Here is a 27,264-nt window from a genome sequence, read left to right on the forward strand (position 1 = left end):
GTGTGTGTGAGCGAGCGGGCTGCGCCGCGTAGCGCCTACGTGCCCACGTGACCCGACGCGACCAGTAACACCCGCGCGCGCCACTGCCGGCTCCCTCCTTCGCCCCTCCCGCCCCGGTCCACGCCCCCGCCGCGCGCAAGCGCAGATCGACAGCTGTTAATTCCTTCGTTCTCGAGTTAACGCTTGTGTTAGGCACTGGCTGGCTGTGCCGGCTGCGCGTCCTCGGAGTCCAGTAGAAGAGGCATCTCCCCACCCCACAGACACCTAGGCCTAGTCAGTCTCAGCTTTCTGTAACCAGAGCTGGAGCAGAGGAGGGGAAGCAATGATTCTGTCTAGTGATTCCTGAAAGTTTTAGATCAAGCTTGTCCAACCCGCGGCCCAGCACACATTTGGAAACTTTCTTAAAACATTGTGTCTTTTTTCTTGAATTAATTGCTTTAAAAATTTTAAAAAGAAAAATCTTGAATTAATTGCATTAAATTTTTTTTTAATTGTGTCTTTTTGTGTAATTTATTTTTTTTGTAACGCAGTTGCGCGGTTCTCCAGGGCGAACTTTGTCGGCAACAACGGAACAGAATGGAATAATCAAGAGTATGTATGTCCACAAATAATCGGAGTATTATCCGTAATTCTCATTATAATTAAAACAGTTCGGCCGGAAAAAACAGAAAACTGTTAAAATTCACTAATAAGGGGGCCAGGTGCGGTGGCTCACGCCTGTAATTCCAGCACTTTGGGAGGCCGAGGCGGATGGATTACCTGAGGTCAAGAGTTCCAGACCAGCCTGGCCAACATAGAGAAACCCCGTCTCTACTAAAAATACAAAAATTAGTTGGGTTTGGTGGCAGGCTCCTGTAATCCCAGCTACTCGGGAGGCTGAGGAAGGAGAATCGCTTGAACCCGGGAGGCGGAGGTTGTGGTGAACCAAGATCGCACCATTGCACTCCAGCCTGGGCAACAAGAGCAAAACTCCATCTCAAATAATAATAATAATAATATTTCAATCTACCATTGTAAATGATAACACTGCAACGTTGAACTCCTGGGCTAAATCAATCCTCCCCCCTTAGCCTCTCAAGTAGCTGGGATTGCAGGTGTACGCCACTTGGCTAATTTTTTTTTTTTTAATTTGGTACAGATAAGGCCTTGCTGTGTTGCCCAGGATGATCTCAAACTCCTGAGCTCAAGGGATCCTATAGCCTTGGCTTCCAAAATAGCTGAGATTACAAGTGTGAGCCACTGTGCTGGTCCTTAGAGGATTATTAAAGACAGGCTAACAACAAACTAAAACTCTTCTCTATTTAAATATTGGAATAGATTTGCAAAGAAGACAGTTTTTCCCGGCCGGGTGCAGTATCTCACGCCTGTAATCCCAGCACTTTGGGAGGCTGAGGAGGGTGGATCATTTAAGGTCAGGAGTTCAATACGAGCCTGGCCAATATGATGAAACCCCGTCTCTACTAAAAATACAAAAATTAGCCGGGCGGGGTGGTGGGCGCCTGTAGTCCCAGGTACTTGGGAGGCTGAGACAGGAGAATTGCTTGAACCCGGGAGGCGGAGGTTGCAGTGAACAGAGATGGCACCATTGCACTCCAGCCTGGGTGACAGAGAAGACTCTGTCTCAAAAACAAACAAACAGGGCCGGGCGCGGTGGCTCACGCCTGTAATCCCAGCACTTTGGGAGGCCGAGGCGGGTGGATCACGAGGTCAAGAGATCGAGACCATCCTGGTAAACATGGTGAAACCCCGTCTCTACTAAAAAATACAAAAAATTAGCTGGGCATGGTGGCGCGTGCCTGTAATCTCAGCTATTCAGGAGGCTGAGGCAGGAAGAATTGCCTGAACCCAGGAGGCGGAGGTTGCGGTGAGCCGAGATTGCGCCATTGCACTCCAGCCTGGGTAACAAGAGCAAAACTCCGTCTCAAAAAAAAAAACGAACAAAAAGAAATAAAGAAGTGCACTCGAACTCACCTTTCAGGGCTGCCCTGAGCTTTAAAAGCAGACAGATGCCAAGAGCCTTTAAATGTAAAAAAATCAGCAGGCAGAAAGCGCTCAAGAAGTAGGCAGAAAGCGCTCAAGAAGTAGGCACTGTTGCTGGGCGTGGTGTTTCACGCCTGTAATCCCAGCACTCTGAGAGGCCAAGGTGGGCAGATCACCTGAGGTCAGGAGTTCAAGAATAACCTGGCCAATATGTCAAAACCCCGACTCTACTGAAAATACAAAAAAATTAGCTGGGCATGGTGGCCTGCACCTGTAGACCTAGCTACTCAGAAGGCTGAGGCACCAGAATTGCTTGAACTCGGGAGGTGGAGGTTGCAGTGAGCCCAGATCGTGCCACTGCACTCCAGCCTGGGCAACAGAGCAAGACTCTGTCTTGGAAAGAAGAAAAAGAAAAAAAAGAAGTAGGTGCTGTTATTAGAATAATTGCATTCTGGCCAGATGTGGTGGCTGACGCCTGTAATCCCAGTACTTTGTGGGGTGCCCAGGTGGGTGGATCACCTGAGGTCAGGAGTTCAAGACCAGCCTGGCCAACATGACAAGACTCACATCTCTACTAAAAATACAAAACTTAGCTGGATGTGGTAGCATGTGCCTGTGGTCCCAGTCACTTGGGAGGCTGAGGCAGAAGACAATTGCTTGAACCTGGGAGGCAGAGGTTGCAGTGAACCAAGATCACACCACTGCACTCCAGCCTGGGTATGAGGTGAGACTCTGTCTCAAAAAAAAAAAAAAAAAAAAAAATGCATTCTGCATCTTTCCTGAGTCTTCCTCCAACAGGAGTCCTGGGGTCACCCCAACTCTACTTCCTACAGCTCTGGGACCTTAGATTAAGGCTTCCCTGCTCTGGGCCTCAGTATTCTCACCTGAAAAATGGAGGTAATAACCACTTCTTCCCTAACAAGTGAGAGTCAGAGGAGGGAAAGACTCAGAACTATGCCTCATCTATAATGACCCTCAGTCAGTGTGGATATTGTCACCATTTTTAAAAAATTGTTTGCTTTAGAGACAGTCTTGCTCTGTCACCCAGGCTGGAGAGCAGAGGTACAATCATAGCTTACTGCAGCCTGGAACTCCTGAATTCAAGGGATCCTCCCACCTCAGCCTCCTGAGTAGCTGTGATCACAGGTGCATGCCACCATGCCCAGCTTATTTATTTATTTTGTAAAGACAGGGTCTCACTATGTTGCCCAGGCTGGTCTCAAACTCTTAGGCTCAACTGATCCTCCCACCTCAGCCTCTGAAAATGCTGGGATTACAGGCATCAGTCACCACGCCTGGCTCATGCTGGGCTCTCTATACTCACTAAAAACTAATAGTGGCTAGGGGCAGTGGTGTGTGCCTATAGTCCCAGCTGCTGGGGAGGCTGAGACAGGAGGACTGCCTTAGCCCAGGAGTTTGAGGCTGGAGTGAGCCGTGATTGTGCCACTGCACTCCAATCTCAGCAACAGAGCAAGACCCCATCTTTTTTTTTTTTTTTTGAGACAGAGTTTTGCTCTTGTTACCCAGGCTGGAGTGCAATGGCTCGATCTCGGCTCACCACAACCTCCGCCTCCTGGGTTCAAGCAATTCTCCTGCCTCAGCCTCCCGAGTAGCTGGGACTACAAGCTTGCGCCACCATGCCCAGCTAATATTTTTTTTTTAGTAGAGACAGGGTTTCACCATGTTGACCAGGATGGTCTCGATCTCTTGACCTCGTGATCCACCCACTTCGGCCTCCCAAAGTGCTGGGATTACAGGCGTGAGCCACCACGCCCGGCCTTAAGACCCCATCTTTTTTTTTTTTTTTTTTTTTGAGACGGAGTTTCGCTCTTGATACCCAGGCTGGAGTGCAATGGCGCGATCTCGGCTCACCGCAACCTCCGCCTCCTGGGTTCAGGCAATTCTCCTGCCTCAGCCTCCTGAGTAGCTGGGATTACAGGCACGCGCCACCGTGCCCAGCTAATTTTTTTTTTGTATTAGTAGAGACGGGGTTTCACCATGGTGACCAGGATGGTCTCGATCTCTTGACCTCGTGATCCACCCGCCTCGGCCTCCCAAAGTGCTGGGATTACAGGCGTGAGCCACCGCGCCCGGCCTTAAGACCCCATCTTAAAAAAAGAAAGAAAGAAAGAAAGAGGCCAGCATGGTCTTTGGACTGGTAGATGCAAAGTAAGTAGAAATTGTTCTTATGTCTACTTTGCCTATAATCCCAGCTACTCGGGAGGCTGAGGGAGGAGAATTGATTGAACCAGGGAGGCGGAGGTTACGGTGAGCCAAGATTGTCCAATTGCACTCCAGCCTGGGCAACAAGAGCAAAACTCCATCTCAAAAAAATACAAAAATACAAAAAATTAGCTGGGCATGGTGGCATGTACCTATAGTCCCAGCTACTTGGGAGGCTGAGGCAGCAGAATCGATTGAACCTGGGAGGTGGAGGTTGCAGTGAGCAGAGATTGCACCACTGCACTCCAGCCTGGGCAGCAGTGAGATTCTGTCTCGAAAAAAATAATAATTTATTTTTGCTACCTGCTCTTGACTTGAAGACTGAGACTTTGCTTCTTCCCATGGGCTTCAGAACAAATCCCTAAAAACGAGCCAGTGTTATTTTCAATATTTTGTAGAGACAAGGTCTTGCTATGTTGCCCAGGCTGGCCTCGAACTCCTGGGCTCAAGTGAACCCCCGACCTCGGCCTCCCAAAGTACTGGGATTACAGTTCATGAGCTACCTTACCCAGCCTCATTTCTTTTTAGCACTGAATAATATCTCATTATCTTGAAGCACCAGTGTTTATTTATTCATTCAGCTATTGAGTGACACCTTTTCTACTTGCAAGTTTTGGCAATTATGTGACTGATTGACTTTCACATCACTGTGACTGAGGCCTTTCAGAAACGTAACTGACAGGTCCATTTGGTCCAGCCAGGGCTCCTTTTATTCATTCAGGGGTGGGTTTTTGAAACGCAGTGCAACTTTTATAGAAAGTCGAGGGTGCCAGGAAAGTGAGCCTGCCAGGTGCAGGGAAGTGCAAGAAGCTTGCTGGAACATTCCAGCTCTAAGGGTGCCCTTGATACACTGGCCACAGTTGCTGGCCCAGAAGGTGCCATCTGGACCTCAGCATGAGATCAGGGTGCCTGCTCCATCCAGAGCTCAGGACCGTGTACCTGTCCTTGACACGAACAACAGTGTGCAAAAAAAAAAAAAAAAAAACACCTGAAAATGTCATCACACAGGATCACAGACTCGGCTCCGCGTGGTGTCTCTTGGCCTAAGAAGCATTCAGGCTGTGCGGGAAGTGTCGGGCAGTTTCCATCCTTCCACAGGACAGGGCATCGCCAGCTACCTCTGGGGTCTCTGCTGCAAGGCCCGGGGAGGCCAGCCTTCACACCGGTGTCTCCTCGGCCACCTTCTTCAGGAGTCCAGCCACCAGCGGAGAATGCTGGGGGCCCTCAGGGCCGTCGGCCTCCTGGATCTTCAGGCGTACTTTCTGGTTCGTCTTTCTCCACTCGGAGTACAGCTGGCAATGGTAGCGGAAGGAGACCTGCGGGGCAGTCCTGCAGTGAGCCGGGAAGGTGAGAAGGCCTCCACCCCCAAGGGAGGAAATCAAGTCCCTGTGGCACCTGCATTGCCCAAGCCAGGGCTGGGGCTCATGCTTCCAGGAGCAGAGATGGCTTATGAACATTCCTCGTACAAAGGGCACACACAGTCCAGCTGCGGTGGCTCACGCCCGTAATCACAACACTTTGGAAGGCTGAAGTTGGGGGCAGGGGGATCACTTGAGCCCATGAGTTCAAGACCAGCCTAGGCAACACATTAAGATCATGTCTCTACAAAATATTTTAAAATTAGCCTGCTGTGGTGGGTGGCCCAGGCCTGTGGTCCTAGTTACTTAGAAGGCTGAGGGAGGAGAATCATTTGAGCCCAGGAGGTTGAGGGTGCAGTGAGGTGTGCTCGAGCCACTGTACTCCAACAGAGTGAGATCCTGTCTCAGAAAAAAAAAAAAAAGGCTAGCAGCGGTGGCTCACACCTGTAATCCCAGCACTTTGGGAGGCCGAGGCAGGTGGGTCACCTGAAGCCAAGAGTTCAAGACCCATCTGGCCAACATGGTGAAACCCTCCCTGTCTCTACTAAAAATACAAAAACCAGGGCCAGACACAGTGGCTCATGCCTATAATCCCAGCACTTTGGGAGGCCAAGGTGGGCAGATCACGAGGTGAAGAGATCAAGATCATCCTGGCCAACATGGTGAAACCTCATCTGTACTAAAAATACAAAAATTAGATGGGCGTGGTGCTGAGTCAAAAGAATCACTTGAACCTGGGAGGCAGAGGTTGCAGTGAACTGAGATCACTCCACTGCACTCCAGCCTGGGAGACAGAGCGAGACTCCATCTCAAAAAAAAAAAAAATAGCTGGGCATGGTGGCGGGCACCTGTAATCCCAGCTATTCGGGAGGCTAAGGCAGGAGAATCCCTTGAACCCGGGGGGCAGAGGTTGCATGAACCGAAATCACACCACTGCACTCCAGCATGGGTGACAAAGTGAGACTCTATCTCAAAAAAATAAAAGCCCTTAAGCAGTGAAAAGAACCTTAAATGCATATCACTAAATGAAAGAAACCAACCTGAAGATGCTACATGCTGAATGACTCCGAGTATAAGACATTCTGGAAAAGGCTAAACTATGAAGATAGTAAAAAGATCAGCGGTGGATAGGGGGTGGGGGAAAAGAAGGTAGGATGAAGAGGTAGAGCACAGAGGATTTTTTTTTTTTTGATACAGAGTTTTGCTTTTGTTGCTCAGGCTGGAGTGCAGTGGCATGATCTCGGCTCACTGCAACCTCCGCCTCCCAGGTTCAAGTGATTCTCCTGCCTCAACCTCCCGAGTAGCTGGGACTACAATCGAGCGCCACCATGCCCAGCTAATTTTTGTATTTTTTAGTAGAGACAGGGTTTCTCCATGTTGCTCAGGCTGGTCTCAAACTTCCGACCTCAGGTGATCCATCTGCCTCGGCCTCCCAAAGTGCTGGGATTATAGGCGTGAGCCACTGTGCCCAACGAGCACAGAGGATTTTTAGGGCAATGAAACTACTCTGTCTGATATTATAATGATGAATACTTGTCACTATACAGTCATCAAAATTTATAAATGTCCAACAGCAAGAGTCAACTTTCAGCCTGGGCAACATGGTAAAACCCTGTCTCTACCAAAAAAAAATACAAAACTCAGCCAGGCGTGGTGCGCACACCTGTAATCCTAGCTACTCAGGAAGCTTAAGCGGGAGGATCAATTGAGCCTGGGAGCTTGAGGCTGCAGTGAGCCATGATCACACCACACCGAAATGCAGTCTGGGTGACAAAGCATGATCCTATCCCCTCCCTACCACCCATACATAAAAAAAGGCCAGGTGAGATGGCTCACACCTGTAATCCCAGCACTTTGGGAGGCAAAGGTTTGAGCTCAAGAGTTCGAGACCAGCTTTGGCAACACAGAAAAACTCTGTCTCTACAAAAAAAATGCAAAACTTAGACAGGTGTGGTGGTGGGCACCTGTGGTCCTAGTTACTCAGGGGGCTGAGGTGGGAGGATCATTTGAACCCAGGAGGTGGAGGTTGCAGTGAGCCGACATCACACCACTGCACTCCAGTCTGGGCGACAGGGTGAGATACTGTCTCAAAAAAAAAAAAAAAAACAAGTCCAGACATGGTGGCTCACACTTGTAATCCCAGCACTTTGGGAGGCCAAGGCGGGCAGATCACCTGAGGTCAGGAGTTTTAGAGCTGCCTGCCAAACATGGTAAAACCCCATCTCTACTAAAAATACAAAAATTAGCCAGGTGTGGTGGTGTGTGCACCTGTAATCCCAGCTACTCGGGAGGCTGAGGCAGGAGAATCGCTTGAACCCGTGAGGCGGAGGTTGCAGTGAGCCGAGATGGCACCACTGCATTCCAGCCTTCGGGGCAAGAGCAAGACTTCATCTCAAAAAAAAAGTGAATCCTAATGTGAACTATGGCTTTAAAGGGATAATGAAGGTTCACTGACTCTAACAAGTGCATTACCTTGGTACACGATGTTAATAGTGGGGGAGGCTATGCAGGTTGTATGTGTATGGAGGGGGGTGATATACAGGAACTCTCTGTACTTTCTGCTAAATTTTGCTGTGAACCTAAAATTGCTCTAAAAACTAGTCTATCAAAAAATTAAAAAATAAATATTGCATGGCACAGTGGCTCACACCTGTAATCCCACCATCACTTGGGAGGCCAAGGTGGGTGGGTCACCTGAGCCCAGGAGTTCGAGACCAGCCTGACCAACATGGTGAAATCCCATCTCTACTAAAAATACAAAAATTAGCCGGGCATGGTGGCAGATGCCTTAATCCCAGCTACTCAGGAGGCTGAGGCACGAGGATCACTTGAACCTGGAGGTGGAGGTTGCAGTGAGCCGAGATCGCACCATTGCACTGCAGCCTGGGTGACAGAGCGAGACTCCATCTCTATTGATCAATCAATCCATCAATTAATCAATCAATGTCAGTGGTTCACATCCTTTGACCAAGCAATTTCCCAAGAAACATTTGCATGGGCAGTGCCCAAAGCACTGTTAATAACGGAAAAAAACAAAAAAAAAGAAAGAAGTAGAAATAAAACCACACACACACATTGGAAAGAATCCCAGTGCCTGTCAAAAGCAATTGGTTAAATAAATATGGTACACCCATACAATGAATGTCTGCTGGGTGGCTGCCTCATTGTATGTGTGTTTTTTTTAAGAATACCAGCGAAGTGAAAATAAGCAGATGCTAAAACAGTAGCTATGATTTAATCCTGTTTATATATTTTAAAATATGCTGGTAGGGGCCAGGCACAGTGGCTCATGCTTGTAATCCCAGCACTTTGGGAGGCTGAGGCAGGTTGATCACCTGAGGTCAGGAGTTCAAGACCAGCCTGGTCAACATGGTGAAACCTCATCTTTACTAAAAATAAAAAATTAACCGGGCATGGTGGCACAGGCCTGTAATCCCAGCTACTCAGGAAGCTGAGACAGGAGAATCACTTGAACCCAGGAGGCAGATGTTGTAGCAGTGAGCCAAGATCACGCCACTGCACTCTAGCGTGGGTGACAAAGCAAGACTCTATCTCAAAAAAAAAAAAAAAAAAAGAAAATGCTGGTAGGTGCATTGAAAAATACTTTGTGAGGCAGGGACTCCCCTGTAGCTGGACAATAGTGGTTATGTCTGAGGGGCAAGATTAGGGAAGAACTTTGGCCTCCGAGCAAGGGTTCTGCTGCCTACCAGAGGCCCAGAACAACAGCTCACACCCCCATCATTCTGTCTGTCTCTGTCTGTCTCTCATTCAGGCTTTTTCTCTCTCTCTTTTTTTTTTTTTTTTTTTCAGAAAAAAAGTCTTACTCTGTCATCCAGACACCCAGGCTGGAGTGCAGTGGCATGATCTTGGCTCACTGTAACCTCCACCTCCCAAGTACAAGTGATTCTTATGCCTCAGCCTCCCGAGTAGCTGGGATTACAGGACTGTGCCACCACACCCATCTAATTTTTCGTATTTTTAGTAGAGACAGGGTTTCGCCGTGTTGCTCAGTCTGGACTCCTGATCCCAAGTGATATGCCCACCTTGGCCTCCCAAAGTGCTGGGATTACAGGTATAAGCCAACGCACCCACCCTTTTTTTCTTTTCCTTTTTCTTTTATTAATATTATTCTCTTCTTCAAGACAAGGTGTGGCTCTGTTGCCCAGGCTGAAGTGCAGTGGTGCAGTCTCAGCTCACTGCAGCCTCTGCCTCCACTGCTCAAGCGATCCTCCCCACCTCAGCCTCTGGAGCAGTTGAGACTGCAGGCACACACCACCATGGCCAACTAACTTTTGTATTTTTTGTAGAGATGGGATTTTGCCACTTTGCCCAGGCTGGTCTTGAACTCATAAGATCAAGCAATCTGCCTGTCTTGGCCTCCCGAAGTGCTGGGATTACAGGTGTGAGCCTCCACACCTCACCCTATAATTTTTTGAGATGGGGTCTTACCATGTTGCCCACGCTGATCTTGAACGTGTGGGCTGTGGCAATCCTCCTGCCGCGGCCTCCTAAAATACTGGGCAGGAGGCACTGCACCAGGCCTTTTTTCTTTTTTTGATACTGGATCTTGCTTTATCACCCAGGCTGGAGTGCAGTATGCAGCCTCAAACTCCTGGGCTCAAGTGATCCTCCTGACTCAGCTTCCCAGGTAGCTGCAACTACAGACATTTATCACCATGCCCAGCTAATTTTTAAAAATTTTTTGTAGCCACGGTGTCTTTTTATCTTGCCCAAGCTGGTCTTGAACTCCTGGCTTCAAGGGATTTTCCCACCTCAACCTCCTAAAGCATTGGGGTTACAAGTGTGAGCCACCATGCCCAGCTAACTATTTTCCTTTTGTAGAGTTGGGGGTCTCCCTATGTTGCCCTGCTAGTCTCAAACTCCTAACCTCAACTGATCCTCCCACTCTGGCCTCCAGAGTAGCTGGGACTATAGGTGTGTACCACCACTAATTTTTAAATTTTGTGTAGAGATGGGCATCTTGCTTTGTTTCCCAGTCCTGGTCTTGAACCTCCTTGCTTCAAGCAATCCTCCTGCCTTGGCCTACCAATGTGCTAGGATTGCAAGTGTTTCAGCCACTGAGCCTGGCCTTGCTCAGTGTTTTAATCTCAGTTCCTCTCTCTCTTCCCCTTCAATTTCTTTTTTATTTTTATTTTTTGAGACAGAAACTCGCTCTGTTGCCCAGGCTGGAGTGCAATGATGCAATCTCGGCTCACTGCAACTTCTGCCTCCTAGGTTCAAGTGAGTCTTCTGCCTCAGCCTCCTGAGTAGCTGAGATTACAGGAATGTGCCACCAGGCCCAGCTAATTTTTGTATTTTTAGTAGAGATGGGGTTTGGTCAGGCTGGTATCAAACTCCCGACCTCAGGTGATCCACCCGAGTCAGCCTCCCAAAGTGCTGGGATTACAGGTGGGAGCCACTGCACCCGTCCTCCCTTTCAATTTCTTAATCAATATCTATTTCCCCACTATCTTGTTCTCCCCCAGTCTCTCTCTCAGTCTTTTGCTCCTCTCTGCCCACTCCTAATCTTGGGGGTTCATGGATGGGGGTTCCTACACTCAGGTCAAGGCTCACACTTGGCTCAGGGATTCCCTAGACCTTTGTCACACTTGGAATCTGGAGCTTCCGGAGAGGCAGGGCAACCTCAGAAGCTCTCTTCCACCCAGGGCCATAGGCAGAGGCAGCCAGAAAGACCTGTACCCCACAAGCCAGGGGCCAAATCCCTGTCCCTGCTGCTCCTGGTGGCAGAGCTCTGGATGCATGCTGCACAGTCTCGGCCACTCACCAGTGTCCAGAGGACATAGATGGTGAAGAGGGCAATGGTGAGGGCAATGAGACCCACGGCCTCCAGCTGGCTGTGGAGCCGGAGGTGGTCCTGGGCCCCGCGCAGGCACAACCAGCCTGAGATGGCGGCCAGCGGCGTGATGAACAGGAAGCACACCATGTCGCAGCACAGCGTCCGCTTCTCTGTCCGTGGTCCCGGGTCCTTCAGCCACTGCACAGAGAGAGGACAGGGGAGAGGGGACAGGGAAGGGGCTGCTGAGGGTGAGGGATCAGGACCTCCAGGCCTGGGCCTCCCTCTGTCGTTCCCTTTTCTTTTTTTTGAGATGTAGTCTCGCTCTGTTGCACCGACTGGAGTGTCACTGCACCTGTCATCCCAGCTACTCGAGAGGCTGAGGCAGAGAATTGCTCGAACCCAGAGGGCAGAGGTTGCAGTGAGCCTAGATCGCACAACTGCAACAGCTGGGGCAACAGAGCAAGAATCGGTCTTAAAAAAAAAAAAAGAAAGAAAGAAAAGGGCAGGTGCAGTGGCTCATACCTGTGTAATTCCAGCACTTTGAGAGGCAGAAGCTGGTGCATCACTTGAGGTCAGGAGTTCAAAACCAGCCTGGCCAACATGGTGAAACTCCATCTCTACTAAAAATACAAAAAAATAGCTGGGTGTGGTGGTACGTGCCTGTAGTCCCAGCTACTCGGGAGGCAGGAGAATCGCTCGAACCTGGGAGGCGGAGGGTGCAGTGAGCCGAGATTGCACCACTACACTCCAGCCTGGACAAGAGTGAGACTCTGTCTCAAAAAAAAAAGAAAAAAGAAGAAGAAGAAAAGAAAACAAAGACTGAATCAAAACCAGGAGAGGGTAACGGATTTGGGAGCTCTTAAACCCCAGGCCACATCCCATCAGCAGACCCACCCGGTGGACAGGGTGGTAGGGAGGTCTACCCTAGGGAGAAGCTGCTTCCCCAGCCCACGAGATCCCCCAGGGCAGCTCCTGCCTTTGGCCCCCATGCCTGCCCTCTCCCTGCTGCCCACCGAAGTCTCAGACTCTTAAGGGTACCTCTGTGAGGGGTCGAGGCCGTTTCTCCACTGCAAACTCCGTGTGGCACAGCTCGCAGTAGCTAGTGTTAGACGAGGAAAGCCACCTCTCCAGACAGCTCTTGTGCACAGCGCCCAGCGTGCCAGTGCAGCCACACGGGGACAGCAAGCACTCCCCGTTTGCTCCCTCATGGCAGATCCGGCAGAAGGGACCGTCGCTGGACATGGAGACAGGACCCGTGAGCAATGACTGGGTTTTCTGTCTATACCTGCTTTGCTACCCACTGGATCACAAGCTCGCCATTACCCCATGCTGCCACTTGCTGAATTCCTACTCATTCTTCAATGCCCAGCTCCAAATGTCCTCCCCTTTCAGAAAGAGATGCAGGGGAAGTAACCTGCAAAGCCTTCCCAGTGACGTGTTCCCTTCCCACAGCTCCTGCAGCACCCTCTCAGACCCAGGATAGGTATCTCTTATACCCACCCCTCAATGTCCTCTCCAAATTTTTCTAAAATACTACCCTGATTATCCTGCACAGCTTCCCCACCCTCAACTCTTAATCCTCAAGGACCTGCTAAGTGAGGTGGCTCATGCCTGTAATCCCAGTACTTTGGGAGGCTGAGGTGGGCATATCACTTGAGGTCAGGAATTCAAGACCAGCCTGGCCAACATGGTGAAACCCTGTCTCTACTAAAAATATAAAAATTAGCCGGGCGTGGTGGTGGGTGCCTGTAATCCCAGCGACTGAGGAGGCTGAGGTAGGAGAATCACTTGAACCCAGGAGGCAGAGGTTGCAGTGAGCCGAGATTGCGCCACTGGACTCCAGTCCGGGCGACAGAGCAAGACTCCGTCTCAAAAAAAAAAAAAAAAAAAAGTCCTCAAGGACTAGGGCAGAGCAGACAACACTCCTGATGACGTCAGGCCTCAGGCTTAACCAGTCAGAACACCAGGCCAAGTGCAATAGCTTACGCCTGTAATTCCAGCACTTTGGAAGGCTGAAGTGGGAGGATCACTTGAGCCCAAGAGTTCAAGGCCAGTGTGGGCAACATAGTGAGATCCTATCTCTACAAAAAAAAATGTTTTGTTTTTTTTTTCTTTTTGAGACGGAGTTTCGCTCTTGTTACCCAGGCTGGAGTGCAATGGCACGATCTCGGCTCACTGCAATCTCCGCCTCCTGGGTTCAAGCAATTCTCCTGCCTCAGTCTCCCGAGTAGCTGGGACTACAGGCATGCGCCACCATGCCCAGCTAATTTTTGTATTTTTAGTAGAGACGGGGTTTCACCATGTTGACCAGGATGGTTTCGATCTCTTGACCTTGTGATCCACCTGCCTTGGCCTCCCAAAGTGCTGGGATTATAGGCGTGAGCCACCATGCCCGGCCTCAAAAAAAATGTTTTAAGACTTAGCTGGGCATGGTGTCACATGTCTGTGGTCCCAGCTACTTAGGAGGCTGAGGCAGGAGGATCACTTGTGCCCAGGAGTTCAAAGCTCCAATGAGCCATAATGGTACCACTGCTCTCCAGCTTGGACAACAGAGTGAGACCATTTGAAAAAGAAAAAAGAACACCATGCACCCCTGCTCATGGTGACCAACTCAGGGTTGTATGATATAATCAGCTGCCAATAAAATCCTTTCCTAAAATTCTTTGTTTTCCCCTAAACTCCATAACTGTCAGCCACAAGGCTGACATAAACCTGGATCTGCTGGCAGCTGCCTAGTCTCTGCGTGGAACCTGTGAATGATGCCAGCGCAGAGAAGAGCAGAGCCAAGAGACAGGGAAAGGTAGATTCTTAAGGACATCATCAGAGGCCCCTGGATCTAACCACACCTGAAGCCCATGCTGCTTGAGAAACCTATGCATCCAGAGAGAAGTGCTCACCTGCTCCTCTGCCCTTGTCGGGGGAAACAGATATAAAAAGCATTTGCAGAAAGCCACCTCGGAAAAGTCTCAAGCCCTGGCCCAGTCTCTGGGGATGCTGGGTCCTTCCCGTGGCAGCTCAGGAGGCAAGGAGTGTGGTCCAGAGGCCGCCCACTGTTTCCCGAACATTTCTGGCCAGAAGGCAGACTGTGAGGTTGCACAAAGAAGAGCTATTTTCCGGACAATGCCAGTTTCCTCTCAGAGAGACTGTATTCTTTTCTTTCTTTCTTTCCATTTTTTTTTTTTTTTTGAGTCACTCAGGCTGGAGTGCAGTGCTGTGATCTCAGCTCACTGCAACCTCTGCCTCCTGGGTTCAAGTAATCCTCCTGCCTCAGCCTCCTGACCTGGGACAACACGCACATGCCACCACACTTGGCTAATTTTTGTATTTTTAGTAGAGATGGGGTTTCACCATGTTGGCCAGGCTGGTCTTGAACTCCTGACCTCAAATGACCCACCTGCCTCAGCCTCCCAAAGTGCTGGGATTACAGGCGAGAGCCATCACGGCAGGCCTTCTTTTCTTTTTTGAGACAAGGTCTAGCTCTGCTGTCCACGCTAGAGTGTAGTGGTGTAATCACAGCTCACTGTAGCCTCAAACTCCCTGGCTCACGTGAACCTCCTGCCTCAGCCTCCCAAGTAGCTGGGACTACAGGCAGCGCCACCCTATGCAGCTCATGTTTTTTTATATTTTCTAGAGAGCAGGGGTCTCACTATGTTGACCAGGCTGGACTGGAACTCCTAGGCTCAAGCGATCCTTCAGCCTTGAACTTTCAAAGTGTGGGATTATAAGCATGAGCCACCATGCCTGCCTGGAAATGACTGTTTTCTTTTTCCTTTTCTTTTTGAGACAGTATCTCACTCTGTTGCCCAGGCTGGAGGGCAGTGGTGTGATCTTGGCTTACTGCAACCTCTGCTGCCTAGATGCAAGCAATTCTCTTGCCTCAGCCTCCCAAGTAGCTGAGATTACAGCCGCACGCCACCATGCCCGACTAATTTTTGTAGTTTTCGTACAGACAGGGTTTCACCATCTTGGTCAGGATGGTCTTGAACTGCTGACCTTGTGATCCCCTGCCTTGGCCTCCCAAAGTGCTGGGATTAACAGGCGTGAGCCACTGTGCCCAACTAGAAATGACCGTTTTCTTTTTATCTTTTTCTTTTTTTTTTGAGACAGAGTCTGGCACTGTAGCCCAGCTGGAGTGCAGTGGTGTGATCTTGCCTCACCGCAACCTCCAGCTCCTGGGTGCTGGTTCAAACAATTCTCCTCAGACTCCCAAGTAGCTGGGATTACAGGCGTGCTCCACTGTGTCCGGCTAATTTTTGTATTTTTAGTAGAAACAGTGTTTCACCATGTTGGCCAGGCCGGTCTTGAACTCCTGACCTTGTGATCCACCCGCTTTGCCTCCCAAAGTGCTGGGATTACAGACTTGAGCCACTGTGCCCAGCCGGAAATGACTGTTTTCTATCCTTTTCTCAGATTCTCATGCTGCGGGTGGGGTTGGGCTGCTTTGAAAAGAGCACAACAGGCTGCTCATGTCAGCTTTCTCAACAGTCCTGTCCCTGGACTATTATTTCCTCCTGCAAAAGCAAAAGAACATGCCTGCTTGCCTCCTTTCTAAACCCATACCCTGATCCCATCCTCCCCCAAGTACACACACAAACAAAGTTAACAGAAAAGGAGCCCCTGCTCCGGAAACCAACTCAGAGAAACAGAAGTGACGAGAATCTTGAGGAAGAACCACATCAGTTTGGAGCTTGCTCTGGAAAACCCTGAAAAAGTTTGGGAAGAGCAAATTCAGAGAAGAGGCCGGGGTGGTGGCTCACGCCTGTAATCCCAACACTTTGGGAGGCTGAGGTGGGTGGATCATCTGAGGTCAGGAGTTCAAGACCAGGCTGACCAACATGGTGAAACCCTGTCTCTACTAAAAAAATACAAAAATTAGCTGAGCATGGTGGCAGGTGCCTCTAGTCCAAGCTACTCCCGAGACTGAGGCAAGAGAAATGCTTGAACCCAGGAGGCAGAGGTTGTAGTGAGCCAGATCACGCCGCTATACTCCAGCCTAGAGGACAAAGGGAGATTCTGTCTCCAAAAAAAAAAAAAAAAGGCTGGGTACAGTGGCTCACACACCTGTAATCCCAGCACTTTGGGAGGATGAGGTGGGCAAATCATTTGAGGTCAGGAGTTCGAAACCAGCTTGACCAATATGATGAAACCCCATCTCTACTAAAAATACAAAAATCAGCTGGGTGTGATGTCTCATGCCTGTAGTCCCAGCTACTAGGGAGGCTGAGGCAGGAGAATCACTTGAACCCGGGAGGTGGAGATTGCAGTGAGCCGAGATCGCACCACTATACTCTAGCCTGAGCAACAGGGTGAGACTTTCTCCAAAAAAAATTTAAAAAAGAGAAGGTGTTTGTTGGTTCTTTACTTGTGAGTGTAGGGAAAAAAAAAAGAGAGAGAGAGAGGGTGGGCATGGTGGTTCACACCTGTAATCCCAGCAGTGTGGGAGGCTGAGGTGGGCAGATCACCTGAAGTCAGGAGTTCGAGACCAGTCTGGTCAACATGGTGAAACCCCATCTCTAAAAGAAATACAAAAATTAGCCAGGCGTGGTGGCGGGCAGCTGTCATCCCAGCTACTCAGGAGGCTGAGACAGGAGGATTGCTTGAATCTGGGAGGTGGAGGTTGCAATGAGCAGAGATTTCTCCACTGAACTCCAGCCTGGGCAACAAAGTGAGACTCTGTCTCAAAAAAAAAAAAAAAGATACAGTGGGGAAATAACTTGTCCCAGGTCACTCTGGGAGAGAAGGAGGTGTCCACTCTGGGTCAGAGCCCAGGCACTGAGCCATAGGCTGCACTCCTGACCACCCCCTATACTGCCTCCCAAAAGTGTGAGTTACTTGCCAACATTTGAACTTCAGATTTCACATAATAATCCGGAATTTCAGCTTTTCCTAAAGAATCAGACCTGGCCTGTAATCCCAGCACTTTGGGAGGCCGAGGCGGGTGGATCACGAGGTCAAGAGATCGAGACCATCCTGGTCAACATGGTGAAACCCCGTCTCTACTAATACAAAAAAAAAATTAGCTGGGCACGGTGGCGCGTGCCTGTAATCCCAGCTACTCAGGAGGCTGAGGCAGGAGAATTGCCTGAACCCAGGAGGCGGAGGTTGCGGTGAGCCGAGATCGCGCCATTGCACTCCAGCCTGGGTATCAAAAGCGAAACTCCGTCTCAAAAAAAAAAAGAATCAGACCTGGCCAGAGCTAGGCCTCTGTTTCCACAAGGCAATAACTGTGTCTCTTTCTCTATTTACCCATTTGGCCCTCTTTGATGGTTGAACTTCTGATCCCAGGCTGCGAGAAAGTCACTGGGTCCAGAGAGAAAAGGCAGCCAAGGCCAGGACATCCATATGGTCACCACTCACCTCGGTGTGTCTAAGGCACGGATGACAGTGGAGAGGAGCCGGCCATCCCTTGAAGTCACTTGTGCCACATAATGGGGTGGACCGAGGCCCGTGGCCTCCACGACCTTGGAGAAAGCAGGGCTGCCAGAGCAGTCACACAGGGAGCCAGGAAGGTGGCAGCAGTCACCCGTCGTCATGGCCACAGGGAGCCCCGTATCCTCAGGGCCCGAGGCCCATGGTCACAGGAGGCTGGGAAGAGGCCAGTGCGGAGATTAGGGGCAAGATTAGTGGGCCTGACAGACTAAGGTTTGAGTCCCCTCTTGTCAAGGCTGCAGGGACCACTAGACCATTTACATCTCTGAGCCTCAGTTTGCATGATCTGTAAAATGGGCCAGTGAGGAATCAATGAGATGACGCATGTAACTCAGTACAAGTAAAGCTAGGCTTGGCCAGGTGTGGTGGCTCATGTCTATAATCCCAGTGCTTTGGAAGCCAAGACAGGAGGATTGCTTGAGCCCCAGGAGTTTGAGACCAGTCTGGGCAACACATCAAGACTCTATCTCTACAGAAAAAATAAGAAAATTGGCTGGAAGCAGTGGCTCACACCTGTAATCCCAGCACTTTGGATTCAAGACAATCTGCCCACCTCAGATTGCCTGAGCTCAGGAGATTGAGACCAGCCTGGGCAATGTGGTGAAACTCTGGCTCTACAAAAAAATAAAATAAAAATTAGCCAGGCATGGTGGCACAGGGCTATGGTCCCAGCCACTCGTGAGGCTGAGGTAGGAGGATGACTTGAGCCCAGGAGTTTGCGGCTGCAATGAGCTATGATGGTGCCACTGAACTCCACCCTGTGCCACAAAGTGAGACCTTGTATCTAAAAAAGAGAAGACAGGCTGGGCGCAGTGGCTTATACCTGTAATCCCAGCACTTCGGGTGGCCGAAGAGGGTGGATCATGAGGTCAAGAGATCGAGGCCATGCTGGCTAACATGGTGAAACCCCGTCTCTACTAAAAATAGAAAAATTAGTTGCGTGTGGTGGTGTGCACCTGTAGTCCCAGCTACCCAGAGGCTGAGGCAGAAAAATCACTTGAACCTGGGAGGCAGAAGTTGCAGTGAGCTGAGATCATGCCACTGCACTCTCCATCCTGGGCGACAGAGTGAGACTCCGTCTCAAAAAAAAAAAAAAAGAGAAGACATGAAAAGCTAGGCCTGCTCATACCCTCAAAGCCTCCAGGGCTAGGACCATCTTTCAACTAATATCATCTTTCCAGATATGGTATCAGCACGAGTTCTTTTTTTTCTTTTCTTTTTTTTTGCTTTGAGACGGAGACTCGCTCTGTCGCCCAGGCTGGAGTGCAGTGGCACGATCTTGTCTCACTGCAACCTCTGCCTCCCAGTATCACGCGATTCTCCTCCCTCAGCCTCCCGAGTACCTGGGATTGCAGACACCTGCCATCACACCCGGCTAATTTTTGTATTTTTAGTAGAGACGGGGTTTCACCCTGTTAGCCAGGCTGGTCTTGAACTCTGACCTCAGGTGATCCACCCATCTCAGCCTCCCAAAGTGCTGGGATTACAGGCTTGAGCCACTGCAGCCGGTCAAGAATTTCACTGAAGAAACAAGGGCCCTTTCTGGAGACCTCCTTGAAGCCAATACAGGTGCCCTGGAGCCAAGGATCTCTGTCCCCAGCTTGTCCGACCCCCAAGAGCTACAACTCTGAGTGTCCAGAGCCACTGCAGCTCCCAAAGTGTTCAGAAAGTCCAAGCAAGAGAGGCAGTCAAGTACTCACTGAAGTACTCCCACCCCCACCCCAAGTCCACTTTTAAACTGCCAATCAAAACCCAAGCCCTAGGCCAGGTGCAGCGGTTCATACCTGTAATCCCAAAGCTTTGGGAGGTCCAAGCAGGAGGATCACTTGAGGCGAGGAGTTTGAGACCAGCTAGGGCAACACAGAAAGATCCTAACTCTATGCAGGTTTTTTGTTTTTTTTTTTAAATTAGCCAAGTATGGTGGTGCAAGCCAATAGTCCCAGCTACTTGGGAGGCTGAGGCGGGAGGATGTCTTGAGCCCAGGAGTCCAAGGCTGTAGTGAGCTATGATCACACCACTGCACTCCAGGCTGGGTGACAGAGCAAGACCCAGTCTCTGAAACAAAACAAAAGAAAGCAAAAAAAAAAAAAAAAAAAATCTGAGACCCAAAGTGGGGAGGTGAGAGCACTTATTGACTAACTGTTGCACTAGGACAGTCCACCGACGGATAAATGCCCTCTAGACAGCTAGCCAGCAGCCTGCCTGGCTCCACATGTTCTTCTGAGCATCACAGCCAGGCCCCTGCAGGCCAGATAAGCAAGTATTGCCCAAAGGCAGGGGCCCAAGAGGAAGGCTGCAGGCCTGAGATAACACGCACAAGGCAGTGGCCAGGCCTGACACGGTGCCCGCTGCTGTCCCTCCCAAGTCCCTGCAACCAGAACCTTCAGCTCAGAGGCCAGAAGGGAAGCTGCTGGGCTCTTTACGGGAAGAAGGGCAGAGGAAAGTCCCTTCCTCCAGTCCTGGCCCCTCTGAGGATAGGTCTTTACATTTCTTTTTCCTTTTTCTTTTAAGACAGGGTCTTGGCCAGGCATAGTGGCTCACTCCCATAATCCCAGCACTTTGGGAGGCTGAGGTGGGTGGATCACTTGAGGTCAGGAGTTTGAGACCAGCCTGGACAACATAGCAAAACCCCGTCTCTACTAGAAGTACAAATATTAATCAGGTGTGGTGGTGGGCACCTGTAATCCCAGGCATTTGGGTGTCTGAGGCAGGAGAATCACTTGAACCCAAGAGGCAGAGTTTGCAGTGAGTCAAGATGTCACAAAGCCAGGGAACTCCAGCCTGGGCAACAAAGCAAGACTCCATTGCAAAAAAAAAAAAAAAAAAAAAAAAAAAAGGTGTCACTCTGTAGCCCAGGCTGGAGGGCAGTGTTGTGATCTCAGCTCACTACAACCTCAGCCTCCCGGGTTCAAGAGAGTCTCCTGCTTCAGTCTCTTGAGTAGCTGGGACTACAGCTGTGCATCACCACTCCCAGCTAATTTTTTTTTTTTGAGATGGAGTCTTGCTCTGTTGCTCAGGCTGGAGGGCAGTGGTGCGATGTTGGCTCACTGCAACCTCTGCCTCCCGGGTTCAAGCAATTCTCCTGCCTTAGCCTCCTGAGCAGCTAGGATTACAGGCACATGTCACAATAACTGGCTAATTCTTTTTTTTCTTTTTTGAGGTAGAGACTTACTCTGTCACCCAGGTTGGAGTGCAGTGGTGCAATTTCGGCTCACTATAACTTCTGCCTCCTGGGTTCAAGCGATTCTCCTGCCTCAGCCTCCCAAGTAGCTGGGACTACAGGTGCCCGCCACTAAACCCAGCTAATCTTTGTATTTTTAGTAGAGATAGGGTTTCACCATGTCGGCCAGGCTGGTCTCAAACTCCTGACCTTGTGATCCATCTGCCTCGGCCTCCCAACGTGCTGGGATTACATGCATGAGTCACCATGCCTGGCCAATTCTTTTTGTATTTTTAGTACAGACGGGGTTTCATCATGCTGGCCAGGCTGATCTCGAACTCCTGACCTCAAGTAATCTGCCCGCCTTGGCCTCTCAAAGTGCTGGGATTACAGGCATGAGCCACTACCCCCGGCCCCATCTTTACATTTTTGCAAATAACTGGACATTACAGGAACCATCCCAGCTCCTGTATATAATGCTCTAATGTTTCTTCTATCAGGAAGAAAAAAAAACCACACAGGTAAATCTGCTAATGCAAGGCCTGAAAACCACCAAAATTATACTAGTAGCTTCTATCTATTAAGAACCGAGGGCTGGCCATCGTGGCTCACATCTGTAATCCCAACACTTTTCGAGGCCAAGGCGGGCGGATCACAAGGTCAGGAAATAGAGAGACCACCCTGGCTAACATGGTGAAACCCTGTCTCTACTAAAAATACAAAAAGTTAGCCAGGTTTGGTGGCGTGCGCCTGCAGTCCCAGCTACCGGAGAGGCTGAGGCAGGAGAATCGTCTGAACCGGAGAGATAGAGGTTGCAGTGAGCTGAGATTGCGCCACTGCATTCTAGCCTGGGCGACAGAGTGAGACGCGGTCTCCAAAACAAAGGAAAAAAAGAACCGAATACTGTGCCAAGCAATCTCTATACATAGTCATCATCGTACTGAACTCGAGACAGTTTTTATAAGTGTCTCCTTCAAAGGTCACCTTCCTGGGGAAGCCTTCTCTCACAATGCTGTCTGGGAGCCAGGCGCATTGGCTCACACCTATTAATCCCAACACTTCGGGAGGCTGAGGTGGGAGGATAGCTTGAGCCCAGGAGTTTCAGAGAAGCCTGGGCAGCATACCAAAACCCCGTCTCTACAAAAAATACAAAAATGAGCCGGGCATGGTGGTGTGTGCCTGTAATCCCAGTTACTTAGGAGGTTCAGGTGGGAGAATCACTTGAGCCCAGGAGGTTGAGGCTGCACTGAGTGATGATTGCACCACTGCACTCCAGCCTGGACCAGAGAGCAACACCCTATCTCAATCAATCAATCATGATTGGAGTCCACATGATTCCCCTCGTGGCATGTGTCCCTGTCTGAAATATTCTACTTATTCATCTATGTATTTAACCATGTCTGTCATCCCATCCTACAGAGAATTCTATAAAAAGGAGACCCCATCAGATTGCCTCCGGCTGTCCCCAGAACCTAGCCCTGTGTCTAGCCCAGAGCTGCTGTATTTGTGGTTGCTGCTGCAGTCATTTCTCTTTTCTTAATTTTTTTGAGATGGAGTCTCGCTCTGTTGCCCTGGGCTGGAGTGCAATTGTGCGATCTCGGCTCACTGCAACCTCCACCTCCAGGTTTCAAGGGATTCTCCTGCCTCAGCCCCCCGAGTAGCTGGGATTACAGGCACTCACCACTACGCCCGGCTAATTTTTGTATTTTTATTTTATTTATTTATTTTTTGAGAGAATGAGTCTCGCTCTGTTGCCCAGGCTAGAGTACAGTGGCACCATCTCAGCTCACTGCAACCTCCACCTCCTGGGTTCAAGCAATTCTTCTGCCTCAGCCTCCCGAGTAGCTGGGACTACAGGCACATGCCACCATGCCCAGCTAATTTTTGTATTTTTATGGAGATGGGGTTTCACCTTATGGGCTAGGCTGGTCTTGAACTCCTGACCTTGTGATCTACCAGCCTCAGCCTCCCAAAGTGCTGGGATTATAGGCGTGAGCCACCTCACCTGGCCCATTTATTTATTTTTTGAGATGAAGTTTTGCTTTTGTTGCCCAGGCTGGAGTACAATGGTGCAATATTGGCTCACTGCAGCCTCTGCCTCCCAGGTTCAAGTGATTCTCCTGCCTCAGCCTCCCAACTAGCTGGGATTACAGCTCACCACCACACCCTGCTAATTTTTGTATTTTTAGTAGAGACAGGGTTTTTACCATGTTGGCCAGACTGGTCTCAAATTCCTGACCTCAGCTGGGATTACAGCTCACCACCACACCCTGCTAATTTTTGTATTTTTAGTAGACGGGGTTTTTACCATGTTGGCCAGGCTGGTCTCAAATTCCTGACCTCGGTTGCGATTACAGCTCACCACCACACCCTGCTAATTTTTGTACAGACGGGGTTTTTACCATGTTGGCCAGGCTGGTCTCAAATTCCTGACCTCGTAATCCGCCCTTCTCAGCCTCCCAAAGTGCTGGGACTACAGGCGTGAGCCACTGCACCCAGCCAAGCTGCAGTCATTTCTCAATCCTCAATCCATGTAAGAACAGCGTGGGAGAGCCACATCTCTTGACCCTCCAATCCTGGTCGGCCAGCCCCCGTGGTGGGCATCAGAAATGTTTAGATGCTAGAAGTCCACTCAAACCTCAGAGGCCCAGGCCTGGAAGAGGCCAAACTTAGGCTGGACACAAAGAGAGGGTGACTGCAGGTTGGACTCAGCTCTGGGGCTGCTGGAATGGGAAAGTGAGCTGATGCCTCCAGCGCAGTGTGGCCAGTAACCAGGAGATTTCTTTATTTCTTTTCTTTCTTTTGCCTGTGTTTTTCTTTTTTCTTTTTTTTTAGTGGGGACAGAGTTTCACTCTTGTTGCCCAGGGTAGAGTGCAATGGCACGATCTCAGCTCCTCAGCTTCAAGCGATTCTCCCGTCTCAGCCTCCGGAGTAGCTGGGATTACAGGTGCCCGCCACTACGCCCAGCTCATTTTTTGTATTTTTAGGAGAGACGGGGTTTCACCATGTTGGCCAGGCTGGCCTCAAACTCCTGACCTCACCTGCCTCGGCCTTCCAAAGTGCTGAGGTTACAGGCTTGAATCACTGTGTGCTTGGCCTATTTCTTTTCTTTTCTTTCGTCTTTTTTTTTTTTGAGGTATGGTCTCACTCTGTCACCCACAAGGCTGGAGGGCAGTGGAGCAATCACAGCTCCACCACCCCAGGTTCAGGTGATCCTACCACCTCAGCCTCCTGAGTAGCTCTGCACACCACCAAGCCCTGATAATTTTTTGTAGACATGGTGTTTTGCCATGTTGCTCAGGCTGGTCCTGAACTCCTGGGTTCCAGTGATCTGCCCGCCTCAGCCTCACAAAGTATTGGGATTACAGGCATGAGCCACCACACCCAGCCTGGAGATAGATCTCATTGAGTGAGTCTTCACAACAAACCAATAATTATACCCTATAATGGGGGGAGAGGCTGAGGCTCAGAGAGAGGCACCTATTTCCCCACAATCAGACAGCTAGGAATGGGTGGTGTCAGAATTCAAACTTAAAAACACTCCAGGGAGTGGGTCTGGACCTCAAGAGACCTTGGTTCTTCAGCTCCTGGTTCTCCTGGCTCTGCCACCGATGCTGGGTGTCCTGGTTCAAGTCACTGTGCTTCTCTGGGCCTCATTCTAATGATGGAGCTGGTGGACTGTGTCTGTGGAGGGGTCTACCGAGAAGAAGCCTCCAGGCTGGATTCATCAGGTAAAGCTCATCCTTGGCTAGGCTTGTTTGGGGTGACACTGAGGTCCCCACCCCAGTCTTTTCCATACCTGCCCAGCCTCCTTTTCCTGAAGGTAGGAAACAGAGGGCCCTAAAACTTCCTGCAGTGTGATCTCAGGCAGCTGTTTAACTCTCTCAGCCACAGTATTCTCATCTATAAAATGGGCGTTATAGGCTAGGCGTAGTGGCTCACAGCTGTAATCCCAGCAGGTTTGGGAGCTCGTGGAAGGTGGATCATTTGAGGCCAGGAGTTTGAGACCAGTCTGGCCAACATGATGAAACCTTGTCTCGGCTAAAAAAACAAAAATTAGCTGGGCACGGTGGTGGGCGCCTGTAATCTCAGCCACTTGGGAGGCTGAGGCGGGAGAATCGCTTCAACCTGGGAGGCAGACATTGCAGTGAGCTGTAATCGTGCCACTGCACTCCAGCCTGGGCAACAGAGAGAGGCTCCATCTAAAAAGAAAAAAAAAGGAGGCCGGGTGCAGTGGCTCATGCCTGTAATCCCAGCACTTTGGGAGGCCAAGACAAGTGAATCACTTGACATCAGGAGTTCAAGACCAGCCTGGCCAACATGTCAAAACCCTGTTTCTACTAAAAATACAAAAATTTGCTGGGCATGGTGGTGCCTGCCTGTAATCCCAGCCACTTGGGAGGCTGAGACAGGAGAATCACTTGAACTTGGCAGGTGAAGGTCGCAGTGAGCTGAGATTGCACCACTGTACTCCAGCCTGGGTGACAGAGTGAGATTCTGTGCCAAAAAAATTTTTTTTTTTTTTTTTTGAGACGGAGTTTCGCTCTTGTTACCCAGGCTGGAGTGCAATGGCGCGATCTCGGCTCACCGCAACCTCCGCCTCCTGGGTTCAGGCAATTCTCCTGCCTCAGCCTCCTGAGTAGCTGGGATTACAGGCACGTGCCACCATGCCCAGCTAATTTTTTGTATTTTTAGTAGAGACGGGGTTTCACCATGTTGACCAGGATGGTCTCGATCTCTTGACCTCGTGATCCACCCGTGTCGGCCTCCCAAAGTGCTGGGATTACAAGCATGAGCCACAGCGCCCGGCCCAAAAATTTTTTTAAAAAGAGGGGGCATCATAATGATATGTAGTTCACAATATTAGCTTTTTATTTTTTTTTTTAAACGGAGTCCTGCTCTGTTCACCAGGCCGGAGTGCAGTGGCATGATCTCGTCTCACTGCAATCTCTGCCTCCAAGTATCAAGTGATTCTCCTGCCTCAAACTCCTGAATAGCTGGGATTACAGCGGTGCACCACTGCACCCAGCTAATTTTTGTATTTTTAGTAGAGACGGGGTTTCACCATGTTGCTCAGGCTGGTCTTGAACTCCTGATCTTGTGATCTGCCCACCTTGGTCTCCCAAAGTGCTGGGATTACAAGTGTGAGCCACCTCACCCGCCAATATTAGCTCTTATTCTAATAAATATGATCAGTTTACAGAGCTGTTGATGAGAGGTCACACAGTCAGTAAGTGCTCAATAAAAGCTCACTATTAATATTTTTTAGGGTAAATGTGGAGGCTGTCATTGCATTCATTTCTATTCCCTCACCATAGAGAGGTTCCTGTGCGTCCTTCAGTTCTTTTAGGCCCTGTATGAGAAGCGAGGTTCCAATCCCAGCTCTACTCCTTATGTGCTGTGTGGCCCTGGGCAAGACACTTAACCTCTCTGAGCCTGGACTCTCTCATCTGTATAACAGGGGACATTTCTAGTGCTTCCAGCTAGTCAGTATGGTTTCAAAAGAACTGAACGAGCTCATCATACCCATTCTGACTACCCTGTTTTGAGCACTCACACAGCACAGGGCATCCTGTTTGAAGATCTTTGTGCAAAGTGGCTGGCTCATTATATTGTAACTTACTATTTGGTAGGCAGAGCCACTCTGAAAAGAAGGTTGGGGAAGGGCATTGGCCACTTAGTAGTTGCCCACTGTGTGCCAAGCGCTCTCTGCACCAACACCTTCTGAATCCTCCCAGAAGCCCCATCAGGTTGACAATGGGATGACCCGGTTTTACAGGTGGGGAAACCAAGGCTCGGAGAGGCGCCTACTGTGTGCCGGGCCCCGGGGACCTTCCACCGGCTTTGACACGGGAACTGGGGTCCCCGCGTCCCCAAGAAAGCTGTGGCCAAGGGATCCAGCCCAGCCGTCCCTCCCGGGTACCGAGCTCCGGCCTCGAACCCGGGGCCGGCCCGCGGACTGGCGTCCTCCGGCCCTACCTGCAGGCCCGTGCCTACCTGATCCGCGGCCGGGCCGGGCGGCCGCACAGGCCCCTCCGTTCGCCCCGGCCCGGGTCCCGGCCCGGCCCGGCACGTCGGCGCCACTAGGTCCGCTCTGGCCGGCACCTGCGTCCGGGCACCGCCCGCCGAGCCGACAGCGCCGCGGGCCAATAGCGACCGCCTCTCGCCCGCACTTGCCAATCGCCATGCACGTCCCGCCCCGAGAGGCGGGGCCGGAGGCGACGGGGGACGCCCTGGGCCGCAGAGGCCCAGCTGCGTCGCTGCTGCTGGCCCCGCCCCTGCCGCGTCTTGGCTCCGCCCACAGCACTGGCCCCGCC

General features: G+C 50.4%; 1 protein-coding gene across 9 annotated transcripts; it reads right to left on the reverse strand.

Annotated features, from left to right (window-relative positions):
- Window positions 1-4,890: 4,890 nt before the first annotated feature.
- On the reverse strand, window positions 4,891-27,060 carry MARCHF2 (membrane associated ring-CH-type finger 2). Of its 9 annotated transcripts, XM_064381946.1 has the most exons (7): window positions 26,945-26,962; window positions 19,572-19,842; window positions 17,716-17,943; window positions 15,993-16,061; window positions 12,397-12,592; window positions 11,347-11,556; window positions 4,891-5,519 (listed from the first exon to the last, which is right to left on the reverse strand). In XM_064381946.1, the coding sequence occupies exons 3-7, from the start codon at window positions 17,889-17,891 to the stop codon at window positions 5,361-5,363; spliced, it is 810 nt and encodes a 269-aa protein (XP_064238016.1). In that variant the 5' UTR covers window positions 17,892-17,943; window positions 19,572-19,842; window positions 26,945-26,962; the 3' UTR covers window positions 4,891-5,360. The 9 variants fall into 9 exon arrangements, with proteins under 9 accessions (XP_064238016.1, XP_064238017.1, XP_064238015.1 ...); XM_064381947.1 differs by lacking the exon at window positions 19,572-19,842 and having other exon boundaries at window positions 26,945-26,968; XM_064381945.1 differs by lacking the exon at window positions 26,945-26,962 and having other exon boundaries at window positions 19,572-19,998.
- Between the last annotated feature and the right edge of the window lie 204 nt (window positions 27,061-27,264).

This window comes from Aotus nancymaae, unplaced genomic scaffold (assembly GCF_030222135.1).
Source record: "Aotus nancymaae isolate 86718 unplaced genomic scaffold, 86718_ANA_hifiasm-v0.15.2.pri h1tg000028l, whole genome shotgun sequence".
NCBI classification, from domain to species: domain Eukaryota; kingdom Metazoa; phylum Chordata; class Mammalia; order Primates; family Aotidae; genus Aotus; species Aotus nancymaae.

Excerpts from the sequence above, each read along its gene's own strand:
- MARCHF2 (XM_064381947.1), bottom strand. The coding sequence starts at position 17,891 with ATGACGACGGGTGACTGCTGCCACCTTCCTGGCTCCCTGTGTGACTGC. Across the intron at positions 11,557-12,396 it reads GGCCTCGACCCCTCACAGAG|TGGCTGAAGGACCCGGGACC; the intron begins GTACCCTTAAGA and ends CTCTCTGTGCAG. Across the intron at positions 5,520-11,346 it reads TCTATGTCCTCTGGACACTG|GTCTCCTTCCGCTACCATTG; the intron begins GTGAGTGGCCGA and ends ACTGCCCCGCAG.